Source organism: Gobius niger (genome assembly GCF_951799975.1).
Source record: "Gobius niger genome assembly, chromosome: 2".
Taxonomy (NCBI): Eukaryota; Metazoa; Chordata; class Actinopteri; order Gobiiformes; family Gobiidae; genus Gobius; species Gobius niger.
Genome location: NC_136853.1, coordinates 8,180,396 through 8,197,173, shown reverse-complemented (window position 1 = coordinate 8,197,173; position 16,778 = coordinate 8,180,396). Strand labels below are relative to the sequence as shown.

General features: G+C 41.5%; 1 protein-coding gene across 1 annotated transcript in view; it reads right to left on the bottom strand.

Moving 5' to 3' along the window:
- Positions 1-288: 288 nt before the first annotated feature.
- LOC306982699 (uncharacterized protein) overlaps positions 289-16,778 on the bottom strand; it is a 29,242-nt gene continuing 12,752 nt past the window's right edge. The window contains exons 14-24 of the mRNA XM_079582561.1: positions 15,703-15,854; positions 14,607-14,755; positions 12,101-12,338; positions 11,880-11,986; positions 9,555-9,780; positions 9,313-9,446; positions 6,583-6,823; positions 5,188-5,342; positions 4,130-4,370; positions 955-1,052; positions 289-635 (exon numbers count right to left, since the gene is read on the bottom strand). Coding sequence (XP_079438687.1) covers positions 628-635; positions 955-1,052; positions 4,130-4,370; positions 5,188-5,342; positions 6,583-6,823; positions 9,313-9,446; positions 9,555-9,780; positions 11,880-11,986; positions 12,101-12,338; positions 14,607-14,755; positions 15,703-15,854 — 1,749 coding nt within the window. The 3' untranslated portion in view covers positions 289-627. The remainder of the gene's footprint in view (positions 636-954; positions 1,053-4,129; positions 4,371-5,187; positions 5,343-6,582; positions 6,824-9,312; positions 9,447-9,554; positions 9,781-11,879; positions 11,987-12,100; positions 12,339-14,606; positions 14,756-15,702; positions 15,855-16,778) is intronic.

The window sequence follows — 16,778 nt, the reverse complement described above, 5'->3', positions numbered from 1 at the left end:
TTCGTCTCTGTTTTGTTGCTTTTTCACAGCTTTTTTCCAGAAGCTTTTGGACTGGGGTAAAGCCAAACTGGAGAAAATGTGCTCGGTTCAGGTGGGAGTTAAGGGGTTAACTGTTTTTAAACATGACCATATATGGGCGAGTCTGGTGTTATAAGTGATTTGCCTTAGGTGCACTGTGGAGCGGGTCAGACTGTTTTTAATGCAGGCTAGCTGATACCATAGAAATGCGCTAGCCTAGCATTAGCCTAGTGCCACGAAACTCTTCAAATACAAGAACTTCATGAATTACAAAAAAATATCTCCAGAAATCAGCAACACTCTGGATAACTAGGAAATGAGGTCCTATGTCAAAAATCCTGAAATATCCCTTTAAGAGAGAAAATTAGCTAAAAATGTTCACCTGCCGTGTCTCGCCTTAAGGGGAAAAAAATAAAAAATCCTTTTCAGTAAAGTTAAGGCCGGCTGAACAGTACACTGTGAGTCCATGGCTTAATCAGAGCAGTGTGTAAAAGTCTGTACAATCCAAATACATCGATTAAACATGTCTCTGTAAACAATCAACACTAGAACGGGATCTTAGTGTCTTCAGTTGAGGCTTGTGTGTCTTCTCCGAGGTGACGAGATGCTTCACAAAACTGAAATCAGAAAAAGTGAGAGCGCAGGTTAATATTTACAACAGAACAAAACCACAGAAATAAAAAAGTAGATGGAAAGGAGCTCGTATCAAAGAAGGACGACAGGGCAGTTATTTCAACACATTTTAGATTTGAGAAAATTAATGTGGAGTGAAAGTGTGTAAAAAAATCTGCCCCTTTCAAAATTCAAAAAAGCTGCCTTCAAAGTGAACGATAGGAAACACCAAAAATCATAATTGAATATCTGTTTTGTTTGTTTCTCATAATTGTGTTTTTCCATAATAAGGCATGTTCAGGCAACAATGAGGCTTTTCCTTACCCCTGTCCTCGCCCGCTCCATTCTCAGCTGTAGAGTTTAAGTACTTGTTGCCAAAAGCTCTCATCAAATAGTTGAATAGTTTGCACTCGACCTTTCCTCTGAAAACACAAAAGCACACAGCACATTTAGTTAATTTTTCTTCTTATCTTTACAGCACAAACTTTAACACCATTTTCAGCTGTTTAGCATCATGCTCTTTAATTTAAAAGGAGACATTTTTTTCTTTTTGTAGAAAAAAATTATGATTTGTTGTTGTGTTTGGTCAACCCAAAGAGTCAATCTGTGACTGAAGGGTTAAAGGGGGGGTATTATGCAAAATCGACTTTTTCAAGCTTTACATCATGTTATTAAGTCATTCCCTCATTAAAACCATGCCTGAAGTGTTGCCTTGGCACATTCACGTATTTTCGAGTAATCTGTAGAAACTCTGATGGCGGCCATTTTAGGGATAAAACGCCTGATTCCTTCAGGAAACGCCCTCGACCTCCAGGATACGCCTCCGACCTTTCGTCACCAGCCGAGTAACCAACCACTGCCCCTCAGCAGAACCCCCTCCCCGCAGTGTCTAGCCCTAAGATGTAAACAGAGTCATCATGGAGGATTAGCTTCATGTGTTGTGAACCGGAGCCACAGCAGACTTTTACAAAGACACACATCAGTGTTTCTGTTACCTAAACACCCAGGATTAAAACCGGTGACAAGAACACTTATTTCAGTGTCTGGTTCTGCGCTGGGCCTTGATGATCCACAGAGTCTCCGGAGAAAGCTAATGCTAAGCTAAACCTCGAGTCATCACGTGAAAACGAGAAATATGCACACATAAAGTCAATAAAACCACCACACACATAAAGAACCGTTTAACAATGATCACACACGGAGCCAGGCTTGTTGATTTGGAAGTTTATTGCTCACATTTCATCTACAATGGGTCATAGCCGAATGGTTTTCTCCCGGAGCTAACAAGCTAGCCGCGACAAGCTAACGGGAACATTCACTGAATACAAGCAGCATATTATGCATTGAAAACGTCACTAAAACCGGCAACTGCTTGAAGCAGCCTTTATGATGATCACACACGGAGCCTGGCTTGTTGATTTCGTAGTTTATTGCTCACATTTCATCTACAGTGAGTCGTAGCCGAGTGGTTTTCTCCCGGAGCTAACAAGCTTGCCGCGATAAGCTAACGGGAAAATTTACTGAATACAAGCAGCATATTATGCATTGAAAACGTCACTAAAACAGGCAACTGCTTGAAGAAGCCTTTATGATGATCACACACGGAGCCGGGCTTGTTGATTGTGTAGTTTATTGCTCACATTTCATCTACAGTGAGTCGTAGCCGAGTGGTTTTCTCCCGGAGCTAAGGCACTATTAGCCGCGACAAGCTAACAACCTTCACCTTCACAACATTCATTGAAAACAGGCAGCATATTAAGCACAAATAACGTCAATAAAGCAGCAACTACTCGAAGCAGCCTTTACGATGATCACACAATGAGCCTGGCTTTACACATTTGTGGTTTATTACAGACTTTTCATCAACAATGAGCTGTAGTCGATTATAACAAGCTAACGGGTAACCTCGAAAAACCATTGTCCACCTGCACAGATAATATCCGTCTTTTGAATCGTATGGGCTCCTGCAGATCCTGATGTCGTCCATGGGGGTATAGTTAGAGATCCATAGGGCATGGCAGATGCAAAGAGATAGCCTCTAAACAGCAGTTATTTTTCAGGCAAGAGCCCCTTCCAAGCGTCCGGTGTGGAAGGTTCGTCTCCAAATAATATCCTGTGTGGCCATTGTTCACAAAGTGATAAACAGTAGGTCCTTTCCAACAATAAAAATTAAAATGCACCGATCGTAGTTTCAATACTGTTGAGACGAGCGCAGTGTTGTTGTGATGCCACAGACAGCGTGTGGAGGGGGCGTGTCGGAAAGGGTCAGAGGTTCTTAAAGAGACAGGGGCCTATTTCAAGTCATTTGCTAACGCCATTTTGAAAGAGCAATTTTATACAAGGCAGTTCTTCTAATTTACTGCATTGACAGACCAACAGAAGGTTTCGTCATCATTGTAGTGTGCTATAGACTGGTGCTATGTGGCTGAAAAAAGCATAATACCCCCTCTTTAACCTTTCTCTTCACATATTGCCTCTGAAGGACGATCGTGACGGCCTTAATACCTTGATAATCAAGGCCTTAAAAAATGAGGTTTCAAGGTCTTGATTTTGGAACAGTTAATTTAATGCTTTTTCGTGAGCCGTGGAAACCCTGTATATTATATCAAGCAACGCAAAACTAATCTAATACCTATAAATAAACTATCATTTGAAAATGTCCAATTTAAACAAATACAGAATCATTTCACTTTTTCACCTAATACAACCTCATTTTTCAATGCCGGAGACATAGTGTTTACACTAAAACTGTTTAAACTGTCTAAATCTTTAGCTTTAACTTTCCTTCATTATTTGCACTTTGGTCAAAAATATATATTTTTGGATTAAATGATTTTATAATTTTTTTTCAATAGAAGAAATCATCCCTTCCTGGAACCGCCACCTAAACGTGGTGGAGGGGTTTGAGCACCCGAATGATCCAGGGGGGCTCTGTTGTCGGGGGCTTTGTGCCCCTGGTAGGGTCTCCCAGGGCAAACAGGTCCTCGGTGACGGGTCAGACAAAGAGCGAATCAGAAGCCCCTTATGAGAGACCAACAGGCCTGGTTAGAATCGTGAGGCCGTCCTTCTGTGGACCCACCACCTGCAGGAGGAGCCATAAGGGGCTGGTGCAATGTGATTTGGGCAGCTCCAACAGATGCCCCTACGACCCGGAAACGGACAAGTGGAAGAAAATGGATGGATGGAAGAAGAAATCATCTTTGCAAAAACATTTTGGGTCCTTTAGACCGAATGACATTCTAAAATGTATCAATCTTAACAATTTCAAGTGTTTCATATTCATAACTAGATTCCTGTGGCTTCAGGATGAAAAAATCTCAATGACGTCACTGTCCCTCTCACTAAAAATAAGTAAACAAAGTAGAAAACATACCACTAACCACTAACTATACCCACTTAACATTGTGATGATTGTGTTTAATTGTGATTAAGATAATTAAAAGTAGCTGCAGCTGGAGGCACCAGCCATAAGGGTGAAATAAATGAGCTTCACACTGACTTCTTGTTGTCGAGGGAGCTCCTGAAGTTGGCGCGCAGCCTCTTGATGCGGCTCTGGCACTGGTCGGCGCTCCGCATGTAGCCCTGGGTCAGCATGGCCTTGGAGATCTGCTCGAAGATGTGCTTGGTTTTATTGCTTCCCTTTAGGTTCTGCTGGATGTCGTCGCTCGCCCAGATGTCCAGCAGCACTTTGGTCTCCTTATCGCTCCAGATCACTTTAACGCCGTCTGCCGTCCACACGCCTGAAGCAGCAGTGAAACAAGGTAAGTCCACGTTTGTAGAGAACTGACTTGATACATTAAATTACAGCAAATAAAACCAGCAAACTTCAAAATAAAAATCTAATAAAAAAGGTGGAAAAAAATGGTTAGACACTGTAACTAATATTTCCTGTACATGAGTTTCCATTTTGAATACTGAAATAGCATTCCGCAGTACTACAACATGTAGCAATATCTCTACTCAGGAAATAAAGGAAAGACAACTGATTGACAGTGGCATTTTTATGAACTTGTAATCATTGCTCAAGTAGAAAACAGTAAAAACACGGCCCCAGAGACGCACCTTTATCTGATATAAGCAGCAAATGTGGCACAGATGTAGCAGCTCTGTCTGTGGAGCTACAGCAGGATTTACTAAAGATCTGCTTCACTCTGAAGACTAAATGAACGCATCAAAGAGCAAACAGAAAACCTTTCTCTGTGATTTTTACAGTTTGTCAACAGAGTCTCAGTCTGAGTCAGTGTTTAAGCTGCTCAAGACGTTAGCATGCTACTGTCATCAACCAACTGTCAATGGCTTCACACTGAGGAAATACTACAGTAACAGCTCTGACCTCTGTCACATGTTGTATCCAAGGTTTGGCGTGTGGTTCAGGGTTTTCTCTTGGAGAGGTCAAAGCTGAGCTGTTGAAGCTAAATGCTAACCGGTAGCATGCTAACATCTTAAACACTGACTCACTGGTTTCTTCACATAAACGTGCGTCTCTGGGACCATGTTTCACTGTTATCTTCTTGAGCAATGATTACGAGTACAAAGAAATGTATAAATCTGGCACACCTTTGTTTGGGTCTGGGTCCTCTAGGAAAGCCAATTCTGGGAAGGACATGTCGGTGAGGCTCAGCTCGGGGAAAGAGACGTCGTCAAACGAAATGTCTGCTTTGAGCTGCTTCTGCAGGATCTCGTCCAGCTCTTTGAAGTACCTGAACTCCTGCCTAGGGACGACACAAAGACATTATTATCTTATATAATATAATAATAATAATAGAAGTATTGGTAACACTTTATAATAACTTTATTTAGCCTTAAGGCAGTACTAAGTAACTCTTGACCCGAGAGGCCATAAGTGCAACTGCAGGTGTCGTAGCAAGTTGCGATTTTTTCTTATTAATTGTCTTGGAGAGTAAATACTACGCTGACAGAAAAGATGAAAGGAAAGAGGGATATTGTACATCCAATACAATACAATGGAAAAATTCACTCAAACTTTGCTGCAAATACTATTTAAAATGATGCTAGCCCGCAGTTAGCTTTGCCGTTAGCCTGTTAGCTTCTTTTTCGTGATTCCATTAGTGTGTATTGGTGATACCGGTCCGGTGGCAGACAAGTTGCAAGCGTGGTTTCTGGCCAGAGACACCAGGGGGAGATGAAAGACCCTCCAATCATCCCATAAACACTTGTATTACCCCCACAGGGACTACGGAAAGGATTTATCAAGGTAAACAAGTTACTTGGTGCTGCTTTAATAAATGATGAGTGAACACTTAATTCATCATGAACAATTCATTAGTTAAGGGTGACTAACACTTAATAACCACTTAACAATGAATAATTCAAGTATGTGAAGAGCTATTCATGTTGAGTTATGCATTAACTGTAGTAGTTACACTATGGAACCCAATGGGGACTTTGCACCTGCCAAAACCACTTAAAGCACCAAACATCAAACTCCTCCTGCTTTTGTAGTTTGAAAATTGACGGCAATGTTGGCCGGCCTGCCAGAGCGGGAAACCAGTGCGGAGAGTGCTAATAACACACTCGCCTGATGCTGTGTGGATCTCTACTTTACAGGCACTTCAATCGCAGAGAAGGCAAAGAAATGCAGTTCAAATGTAGTCTTAGCCATGGTGGGAGTGCACACACACGGTTCAAGGCCGTTTTAGACCACAGAAGTACAACAGACACTCCTTTTGCACTACAATGGCACAAAATTAACTGGGAAAACTTTGTATACACAGTTAATCAGCAGAAAAAAGTTGGATTAGTGTTTAGTTTGGCTCTAAAGAATGTCTTAGTTTCCAGTCATAGAGTTTCATCTTTTTAAAACCCACAATGATTTTTGCTCAGTGGATTTTAATATTTTGAGACTAGGTCCCGACTCTCTGCTCTTTTCATGAACACGCCCCATCAGTCATTTTTGGCTAGAACCGGGCGACGTTATCCTTATGGACTGACTTCTCGTGGTGGTATCCAGCCTTGAGGCGCTTGATACGGGTGTAGCACTGGTCAGCGCTCCTGACGAAGCCGTTTTCGCTCATTGCCGTGGACACGTAGTCGTAAATGTGCCGGGTCTTGGTGGCGCCCTTCAGGGTGAGCTGGATCCGGTCCTCGCCCCAAATCTTCAGCAACAGTCGAGTCTCCTGGTCCGACCACGTGGCCTTCCTGCTCTCCGACTGCAGCTGAGAGGTGGATGGAGCTAAAAATATAAAAGAAAGAGATTACTGTAGATTCTGGACTATTGAGCACAACTGAATATAAGCTGAGGCAACAAAATGTATTAACATTAATTTTTTTCATGCAGCCACTGGAAATACTGCCTTTTCTCTTTGAACGGGGTCAAATATTTAAAGAGAACGGGTCTCTACAGCAGGGTTCTAGACTGCGACCAAAATGCTCGCATATGCGACTATTTTTAGAGAATGTGCGAGTAAAAAAAATAAGTGGTAGCACCTGTGCGAGCAAAAAAAATAAATAAAGTCTAATAGGCTTTATGAGGAGTGCTGCAAATAACGTTATAAACAGCGTCTCCAGAGCACTCCTCTGAGAACACACACACACTGCACAAACACGCACCACCCAAGCTTCTACTATTATTGAAGAAGTCAGCTGGTAGTTTACGCTAAACGTTTTGTCCGGGCAAGTGCCCCGCTCTCCCTGTTTGTCCGAGGGACAGGTGAAACACAGACAGCAACAGAAGCCACGTGTCCCGACATGAATTAACCTTCTATTATCTTCTGCCAATACGCACTTTCCGACAGTTTATTCCCCAAAGAAGTATCTATTTTCACTTTTATGTTCGCCTTTTGGGGCGGTAGCGCTGCAGCCGAGCGGCGAGCTCACGAGCGCAGGTCAGACAGAAGCACGCGCACGAGAGGAGACAGGAGCGACTGGAGAGGAGGAGACAGGAGCGACTGGAGAGGAGGAGACAGGAGCGACTGGAGAGGAGGAGACAGGAGCGACTGGAGAGGAGGAGACAGGAGCGACTGGAGAGGAGGAGACAGGAGCGACTGGAGAGGAGGAGACAGGAGCGACTGGAGAGGAGGAGACAGGAGCGACTGGAGAGGAGACAGGAGCGACTGGAGAGGAGGAGACAGGAGCGACTGGAGAGGAGGAGACAGGAGCGACTGGAGAGGAGGAGACAGGAGCGACTGGAGAGGAGGAGACAGGAGCGACTGGAGAGGAGGAGACAGGAGTGACTGGAGAGGAGGAGACAGGAGCGACTGGAGAGGAGGAGACAGGAGCGACTGGAGAGGAGGAGACAGGAGCGACTGGAGAGGAGGAGACAGGAGCAGAAAGAGCTTAGCGGTTTATGTTCCTATCTGATCTCCTCGCGGTCAGAAAAAGCTTGTTTTAGAGCGCAAATGTAAAGCTAACGGAGAGCTAACGTAAAGCTAACGGAGAGCTAACAGCTGCTGTTATGGCCCGCCCTCCCCCTCAGCCACAGCAGATTGAGCTCCTGTATTTTATTTAGGCTTTAGGCTAAAACAGTTACTTTTTGCCTGTGATTAATACGTCTTAATTGGCAGTAATACATAATTTTATAAGTGAATATCCTGCAAGTGACAGTGATATTGCAGATTTGGAAAGAAAGAGACAAGCAATTGTCAAGGAAGATGAATGGATTGAAAACACATAATTAAAGCAGAACAATGCAAAAAAATATATAATAAAACTATATAAAATTACTATTATTTTAAAAAGTTTTAACACTACTTTATTAGGATCAATTATAAGTTATTTCGAACATGTTTATAACTGTCCTTGTTTTAATTTATTAAAATGGTGAATTTGGATATTGTGTCTCGAGTCTGTGCGACCAAATGAAAAAGTTGGTAGCGCCAGCGCTACTAACATAAAAGTTAGTCTTGAGCCCTGTACAGGTTGATTTACTATTTCAAATGGACTCTTTGTTTTGATTGTTGTATCAGTTAAGTTAAGTCATCCTATACTTTCTGGGAAACACAGTTTTTCATACTTTTAGCCATTTTCTGGTGAAATTTAAACGTATTTATCACATACAAATAAAGTCAAGTCTAAATCGGGTCCATATGGATGTTTATTCGCAGCAGATTGTTTAGTAGAAGTGAAAAAGTTAAGCATTCTCCGTTATTTATGTATTGATGTGCTGTTGAACCACTTTGCTCCTCTCCATGTCTTTATTTAGTAGAAACTATATTCATAATTCAGCATTTGTTAAAGTAGTTGTTGAATAATTGTTTTTCCCGTTAACTGTCAAACATGACCATATATGGGCGAATACAGAGAAAACGTCTGTATCTATCCCAGTGATTCAACAATCGGACTACGTGTGCGGTTATACAAAAATAATGCACGCTTGTTTGCGAGTAGTCACCCAGACCATGGAATAGACCAACTCATAACACGCTTTGTAGTACCACTCATCCACAGGCATGACTGGGTTTGTCTACGCGGGTTAGAGGAACTAACCTAGACTCAACCTAGAGTAACCTAGACTAACCTAGAGTTCAGCTTCGCAGTACAGCCCTCAGGAGCTGAAACGGCTCCGCTAACAGCACCCCCAGCAAGTCGTACCCTCTCCTGTTCAAAAGCGAAAACACAAAAGGTTCCTCCGGTGCGTAAACGCCTAAAGTCAGGTCTGATCCCTGTGTCGTTGTTGGGACGACTGTGAAGCAAAAGGACACTATTTGATGCAGTTAAACTTACAGCCGTCGAGGTCTTTGTCCATGAAGCAATCTTGGTTGGAGTCAAAACAAGCGGCATCAGCCTCAGTGGACTCGAACCCTCCCAGAACTGGGGCCATGAGGTGGACGTACGGAAACACTGTTCGACGGGGGCCCCTGAAAAAGCAACGACTTTGAAATACGGCAGGGGAAAAACACTGCACAAATGTCATAGTTGTTTTCAATATCCATATTTCATTTTTGAGAGTAGATGTCTGCCCCGACCTGCAGTAGCGCCTGTAGTTCTTCTTGAGTCTGGTGATTTGGTCGTGACACTGCTCGGCGCTCCTTTGGTGTCCCAGGGAAGCCATCTTCTCGGATATTTCGGTGTAAACCCGTCCGGTTCGAGACGAGGACTTGAGGTTTGACTGAATGCTGTCTGTGGCCCAGATCTGCAGAAACGCCACCGTCTCAGCGTGCGTCCACGCTGAGCTCATGCTGTCCGCGACGACTGCAGGAAACAACCGGGGGGAGGCAAACATCACCAAAAAGTGTATTCAATCTGAGTGAAAAGCATGTGCCCGCATTGAAAGGGGTGGGGCAGAGGAGGAAGGAAACCCTAAGAAAAGCCCTCATGGTCTCGAAATCCTGGACCTTCTTTCTGTCAAGCTAACCACTGGAGTACTCTTTCTGAAAACTGGGTAGTAAAGAAACTTTTTTTTAACTTATGTTTTATTTACTTCTACACAATAGGGCTTTAACAGACTAGTCAACATAATTTTAGACCAGCCGACTCTCTCCCTCTCACTATTCAGTCGTGTGTTGAGTTTTGTGGCCTTTTTTTTTTTTATTCTGCACAACACATTTATTTATTTATTTCAGGCAACAACGCAAATTTCAACTAAAGAAAGAAAGCTCCAATTTAGCCTGAAAGGAATCCCACCCCCATTTCTCATCAATATTCACGCGAGTAACTCCCGTGTTATGTCTTCCATTTTCTTTCAAACTGTGGACTCCAAACAGACTTAGCAATCATCATTATGACAGAATTAAATCAAATCAGTAGCTGAATAACTCAAGGCGGCGTTACCATAGATACAGACGGCATCTCTGGAATCGGCTAAAGGGGAAAACAATTTGGAGAAAAATCTAAACTTTCTCCAATTATTCAAAAAATACTTTAACAAATGCTGAATTGTGAATATAGTTTTCTACTTAATAAAGATACAAAGACATGGGGATGGTCAAAGTGGTTCAAAAGCCCATTAATACATTACAAAAAAACGGAGAATCATGCTAACATGACGCTACATGGTAGCATTGTGCTAATGCAAACCCTAGCTAGCGCCATTTTATTACTTCTACAGGACAATCTGATGTGAGAAAATATCCATATGGACCTGATTTACCCTTGACTTTATTTGTACGTGATAAATAAGTTCATATTCCACTAGAAAATTGTTAAAAATAGTAAAAAATTGTGTTTCTCTAAAGATTCTATTTTCCCTCTCTGCGGAGCCACGCCCCCAGGGTTGCCAGGTATGGGCAGCCAAACCCGCCCAAAAATATCTGAAAACCGCAGAAAACCCACAGACATACGGCGCGGCTAGAATTTTCAATATTGTTTACTAGTTAGCAGAGCCCATGTGCTCCTACGATGATGAGAAACCGCCCCTACTCCCCTCCCTTATTGAAAAAGCAGCTTACAGAGCCTTGGATTTGCCTTCGAAATAGTGATTTTGATCAATTCAACATTGATTACAGCAAGGCAAAAAAAACGTGGACAGTTTTTTTCACCCGCGGAATGGCTTTAAAAACCGCCCAATTCCGCAGTTTAACCGCGGACCTGGCAACCCTGCACGCCCCTTCTATGACGAGATGCCGTCTGTATCTATAGTTTAAAATTGAGGTGGAGCATCTGAAAATTCCATGAAGGTAACTATGGTAACTGTGGTAACTTTTAGCCATTTTCTGGCGAAATATAAACTTATTTATCACATAAATTTATCACAAGTCTAAATCGGGTCCAAATGGATGTTTATTCACAGTAGATTGTTCAGCAGAAGTGAAAAAAAAAAACAGCGCTTAGCAAGCGCAAGCAGGACGCTAACATGTAGCATCCTGCTAGCATTCTCCGTTATTTATGTATTTATGGGCTGTTGAACCACTTTGCTCCTCTTCATGTCTTTGCATCTTTATTCAGCAGAAAACTATATTCATAATTCAGCATTTGTTAAAGTAGTTTGTGAATAATTAGAGAAAGTCTAGATTTTTCTCCAAATTGTTTTCCCCCTTAACTGTTTTCAAACATGACCATATATAGGCAATTCCAGAGATGCCGTCTGTATATTGCTGGGTTGCAGGTTCTAGAATGTGATGATGTCACACTTCCCAATGGGGGGCAGGAGTCAGTTTTTCCTATTAACTGCATTACACTTGAACAAGTCGCATCTAAAAAGAAAATGTATGAATTACAAAAATGATCATTAATATCATTGACTGGATCTGTATCTCTCTGTACAAGATCAAAAATCAAGCTCAACCTCAAAAGCAAAATCATTTTACCTCACTACATAAACAGATTCCTTAGCGTCGGCGGCTGAATCGTACCTTGATGATTGTCCGTCTCTTCATATTTTTCATCAAGGTCCTCGACCAAAGATCCGATGATTGGCTCCAGCTGATTGTAAAACCTGTATTCCACCTTTACACCAGCCCTAAAATCAAAATCCAAGAAAAGAGCAATGAATGATCGACGTAGACAGGGTTCTTAAAGTGTCTCTGCGGTGTTGGTACATCCACCTGTGCAGATGATTGAGAAACAATCTTACTTTTTCCTTTCGTAGGATTGGTGGAAATCGTCCCTCAGTTCCTTGAGCTTCAGGCAGCACTGGAGGTGGGGTTTGGAATAGCCGAGAGCTGCCATTTTGTCCGAGATGTTGGAGTAGATTTGTCCGTTTTGAACATCGACCCCCAGAGATCTGGTCAGTTCCTCTTCGGCCCAAATGTCGATCAAAGTCCGAACCTCCTCGTCAGACCACTGGCCCCTTTCTGCCGACAGGCTTTCACCTTCGGAAACACCAGACAGATTTCAGAGCTCAATCTTTAAGTCAGGAGGCTGGAAAAAGGATGCTCAGTGGTTAAAGTGGGAGGTGGTTGAACTCTAACCTCGAAGCCTCAGAACGCTACATTAGGTCAATTTATGAAAGGCTGTGTATAGATTACATGTAACAAAAGGTGTTTTATATTACTTTTAATATATTCATTTTAAAAACAGGTTTTAAACCATTTCACAGAATAACTCTACTTTATGTGTGCTCTTGTTTGAGATGCTCCCAGAAAGTTAGAGCAACAGCCAGTCCTACCTGGGGACATTTTTAATAATTAGATACAATTTAGTGCAATCTGGTGTATTTTAGGCAAAAATATACTGTTTGAATTAGCCTTTACAGCGATCAAAATCAGAACTGTCTACATTATGATTAAACTATATAGAAAAAAAGCAACACTGATTTTTATAGCTGCAATTAGACTACTTTTATTGTTTAATCTATCTATTTATTGTTTTTACATACTGTCATAAACCTGTGCTAGTGTTTCCCTGTGGGACCCCTCTGCCGTGGGGCCCCAGTCCCTCTGCCGCCTGTGTCAGCTCCGCCCCTGCTCCGTCTGTAGCTGCTCATCGTGCTGAGCAGTGAGGAGGAGACACAGGCTCCAGACGAGTCTTAAGACTCAACTTTAGCCTCATGACTCTATTGTTACTTTTAAACCGTGGACAGATTCAGAGGATTTGATCAGAGCAAATACTTTGTGAAAAAGGCCGAGATCGTGCCGTAACCGAGCGCCATAACCGCACACTTTATTACCTCTTTCTCTTCATTATGCATCCTAACTTTAAATTGCAAAACCGAAGAGGCCGATTGATATGATCTCAAAAGCGTGCTAAAGCTTGGGAAGAGTAAACTCCGTGTCTGGATTAGTTTATGTCCGTAAAGTTCATGATTTTGTGATAAATGCTGTTATATTGAGGCACATGATAGCATGATGAGCGGACTGACCTGCTGCTGATCCTATGATTATTTCTTAAGTTTCTCTCTGAAGAGTGGACTTTTGTTCAGCTTCAGCAAATAACAATAAAACTACCCAAGGAGCGCCGTTCCTACCCCTGGCCCGACGTAGCAATCATTAACTTATTTTTTTTGCATGCGAAGGTGCAGGAATGCCGTTCTCGCCCACTTTAAACCCTGTGTAAGCTCTCATTTTAGGCGACGGCGTGCTAACAAATCAATGTGGTTGTTTGGAACGCGGGGAAGATTTATATGTTCTGCCTGTTACCCAAAAAATCAAGGAAATATAGATTGTTGCGCATTGGTAGTAGAAGAAGAAACTTATTAAAGCAGTACTAAGTTAGCCTGATAAACCACACTCACCTTCTTTCTGCACGAAAGAAGGTGGGTCTGGCCACGCACGGTAGACAAGTTGTTGATTGGCGGCTAAGGCCGAGCCGAACCAATCACGACCGTCACAGAGAAATGAGAAGGTTACGTCACTCGCTGCACCTCTATGTTTTTAGTTCAATTAACGTTAACATCAGCCAAAACTAATCATTGGATGAAGTAGTGAAGGATTTTGCCTCGCGTTCTCCGCGTGAGTTTATATTCACTTCATATTTGTTTAATTGGACACAGCTGTCGTCACGTCCGCTAATCGCTAATTGGTTTATTTCACTGACAATCTGTGCGCGTTAGACCCACCCGTTCAAACTCCCTGCATGGAATAGACAGGGAAGAGTATGGCAGAGCCAGGCAAGTACTAAGTAACTCTTGCCCCTAGAGGCCATAAGCGCAACTGCAGGTGTCGAAGCAAGTTACGATTTTTAAACTTTTTAATTGTCCGTGAGAGTAAATACTACGCTGACAGAAAAGGTGAAGGGAGAGAGGGATATTGTACATCCAATTATACAATGGAAATAATTTTTTTCACTCAAACTTAGCTGTAAATACTGTTTAAAGTGACGCTAGCCCGCAGTTAGCTTTGCCCGTTAGCCTGTTAGCTTCTTCGTGATTCTATTAGTGTGTATTGGTGGCTCCGGTCCGGTGGCAGTCAAGTTGCAAACATGGTTTTCTGGCCAGAGACACCAGGGGGAGATGAAAGACCCTCCAATCATCCCATAAACGCTTGTATTACCCCCACAGGGACTACGGAAAGGATTTATTAAGGTAACAAGTTACTTAGTACTGCTTTAAACAGGATTATTTAACCTGTGTAAATGAAACAAGAACACTACTCCAGGAATACTTGTGCAAAGGAATGAAAATATACAGAGGATAAACGTACCCGTGTCAGGCACCGAGGTGCTGTTGGAGTCCTCCGATATTTCAATGGTATCCACTGCTTTGGTCGAGGACGTTGAGGGTTGGCTGTTCATGATTTTCTCCATAATGTTGTAAAACTTGAACCCTGACTTGGTGCTTCCTTTATCTGATCTGAAACAGAAATGAGGAGAATGTAAATATGTTTTTTTTAACTCCCGCCTGAACCGAGAGGATCTTTTTCCTCATGTCATCAGATTTTTTTTCCATCATTCTTTTATTGGGTATTCAACTAATTTGTGTAACTTTTTTGAAACTTTTTTGTAATTTTTGTAGCATTTTGTCACATTTTTGTAATTTTTTGGGTCATTTTTTGGTCAATTTTTTATCACATTTTTGTCATTTTTTTGGTAATTTTTTGTCAAATTTTTATCACATTTTTGTCATTTTTTTGTAGCATTTTGTCATCAAATATTTGTCATTTTTTTGTAGCATTTTGTCAAATTTCTATTATTTTTTTGTCATTTTTTTGTAGCATTTTGTCACATTTGTCACATTTTTGTCATTTTTTCGTCAATTTTTCGTCACTTTTTTGAAACTATTTTGTCATTTTTTGGTCACTTTTTGTCACATTGTCATTTTTTCGCTAATTTTTTTAAATCACATTTTTGTCATTTTTTTTGGTAATTTTTTGTCACATTTTTGTCATTTTTTGGGTCATTTTTTGGTCAATTTTTTATCACATTTTTGTCATTTTTTGGTAATTTTTTGTCAAATTTTTGTCATTTTTTTGTAGCATTTTGTCAAATTTCTATTATTTTTTTGTCATTTTTTGTAGCATTTTGTCACATTTGTGTCATTTTTTTTTTAAATTTTTTGTCAATTTCTTGTCAATTTCTTGTGACATTTTTGCCACTTTTTCATCAATTTTTCGTCACTTTTTTGTCAATGTTTTCTTACGTTTTTGTCACATTTCCATCATTGTTTTCATCTCAGTTTTGTTGCTATTTTCCAGAAGCTTTTGGACTGAGGTAAAGCCAAACTGGAGAAAATGTGCTCGGTTCAGGTGAGAGTTAAGGGGTTAAAGGCAAATGCACACATGAAGCTTCACACAGACGTACTTGTCCTGGCAGTTCCGGTATAAAGCTTTAAGGCGCTTGATGCGGGTGTAGCACTGGTCGGGGCTGCGGCGATAACCACACGCCGCCAACTTCTCTGCGATCTCGCTGTAAATTGGCGTGTTTTGGGGATAACGCTGCAAGCTTCCTTGGACCTACAACAGTGGCAAAGAAGCAACTGTAAAGCGGCATTATACAATTATTCAATAAGTGAAAAGGGCTGAACTGAAATGAACTGTACTCATGTCTCGTTTTGGCCTAAACCGATGGAAAATAAGAGGTTCCTGAGAGTTGACAGTATCGCTAGTCAATAATATCGTTTATCGCGATACTTTCCTGCCTCAATATATCGAACTTCAAATTTGTTAGCGTGACAGGCCTAGTCTGATCTTCAGCAAAATCATGAGAATGAGTCAACAGTGTCAACTTGAACTAATGCCAGCAAAAATGTACATTTTATCATATTCTTATTGGCTATAACATGTAAACATTCACAGGACAGGAAGGAAAAAGTAAGTGTACCCAGGAGTCTCGCTGAACCTCAACAGTTTTGTAAAGAGGAATGTCTATGATTCATCCTGATCGTTGTGAGCGTCTAATCAAATACAAGAGATAGACTACAAGTTTATCAAGATATTTTGCAGAAAAGCCTGAGACATTCTCAACAGCGTGGAATAAGTAAGCGAACCCCTGTATTAAACAGCAATAACTGCTTTTCCTGTAGTTGCAGATTAGACACTCACAAAAATCACAAAACTTCACAAAAATACAAATAGAAATACAAAGTACATTTACATTTACAGTCACCAAAACGTGGTCATGAAACAACACTTATTCCACTGGAATTTAAAACGCTTTCTGAAACGAGTAGGTTTTCAGTTTGCTCTTAAAAACATAAACACAATCAAGTAAGCGCAAGGAAAGCGGAAAAGATCGTTCCAGAGCTTCGGCGTGACCACCTGGAAGGAGCGATCTCCTCTGGTCTTGAAAGGAGTACGAGGGACCATGAGAAGGTTCTGATCCTGAGACCTCAGCCTCCGAGAGGTCAGCACCAGGATTTTAAAATGGAAACAAAAACT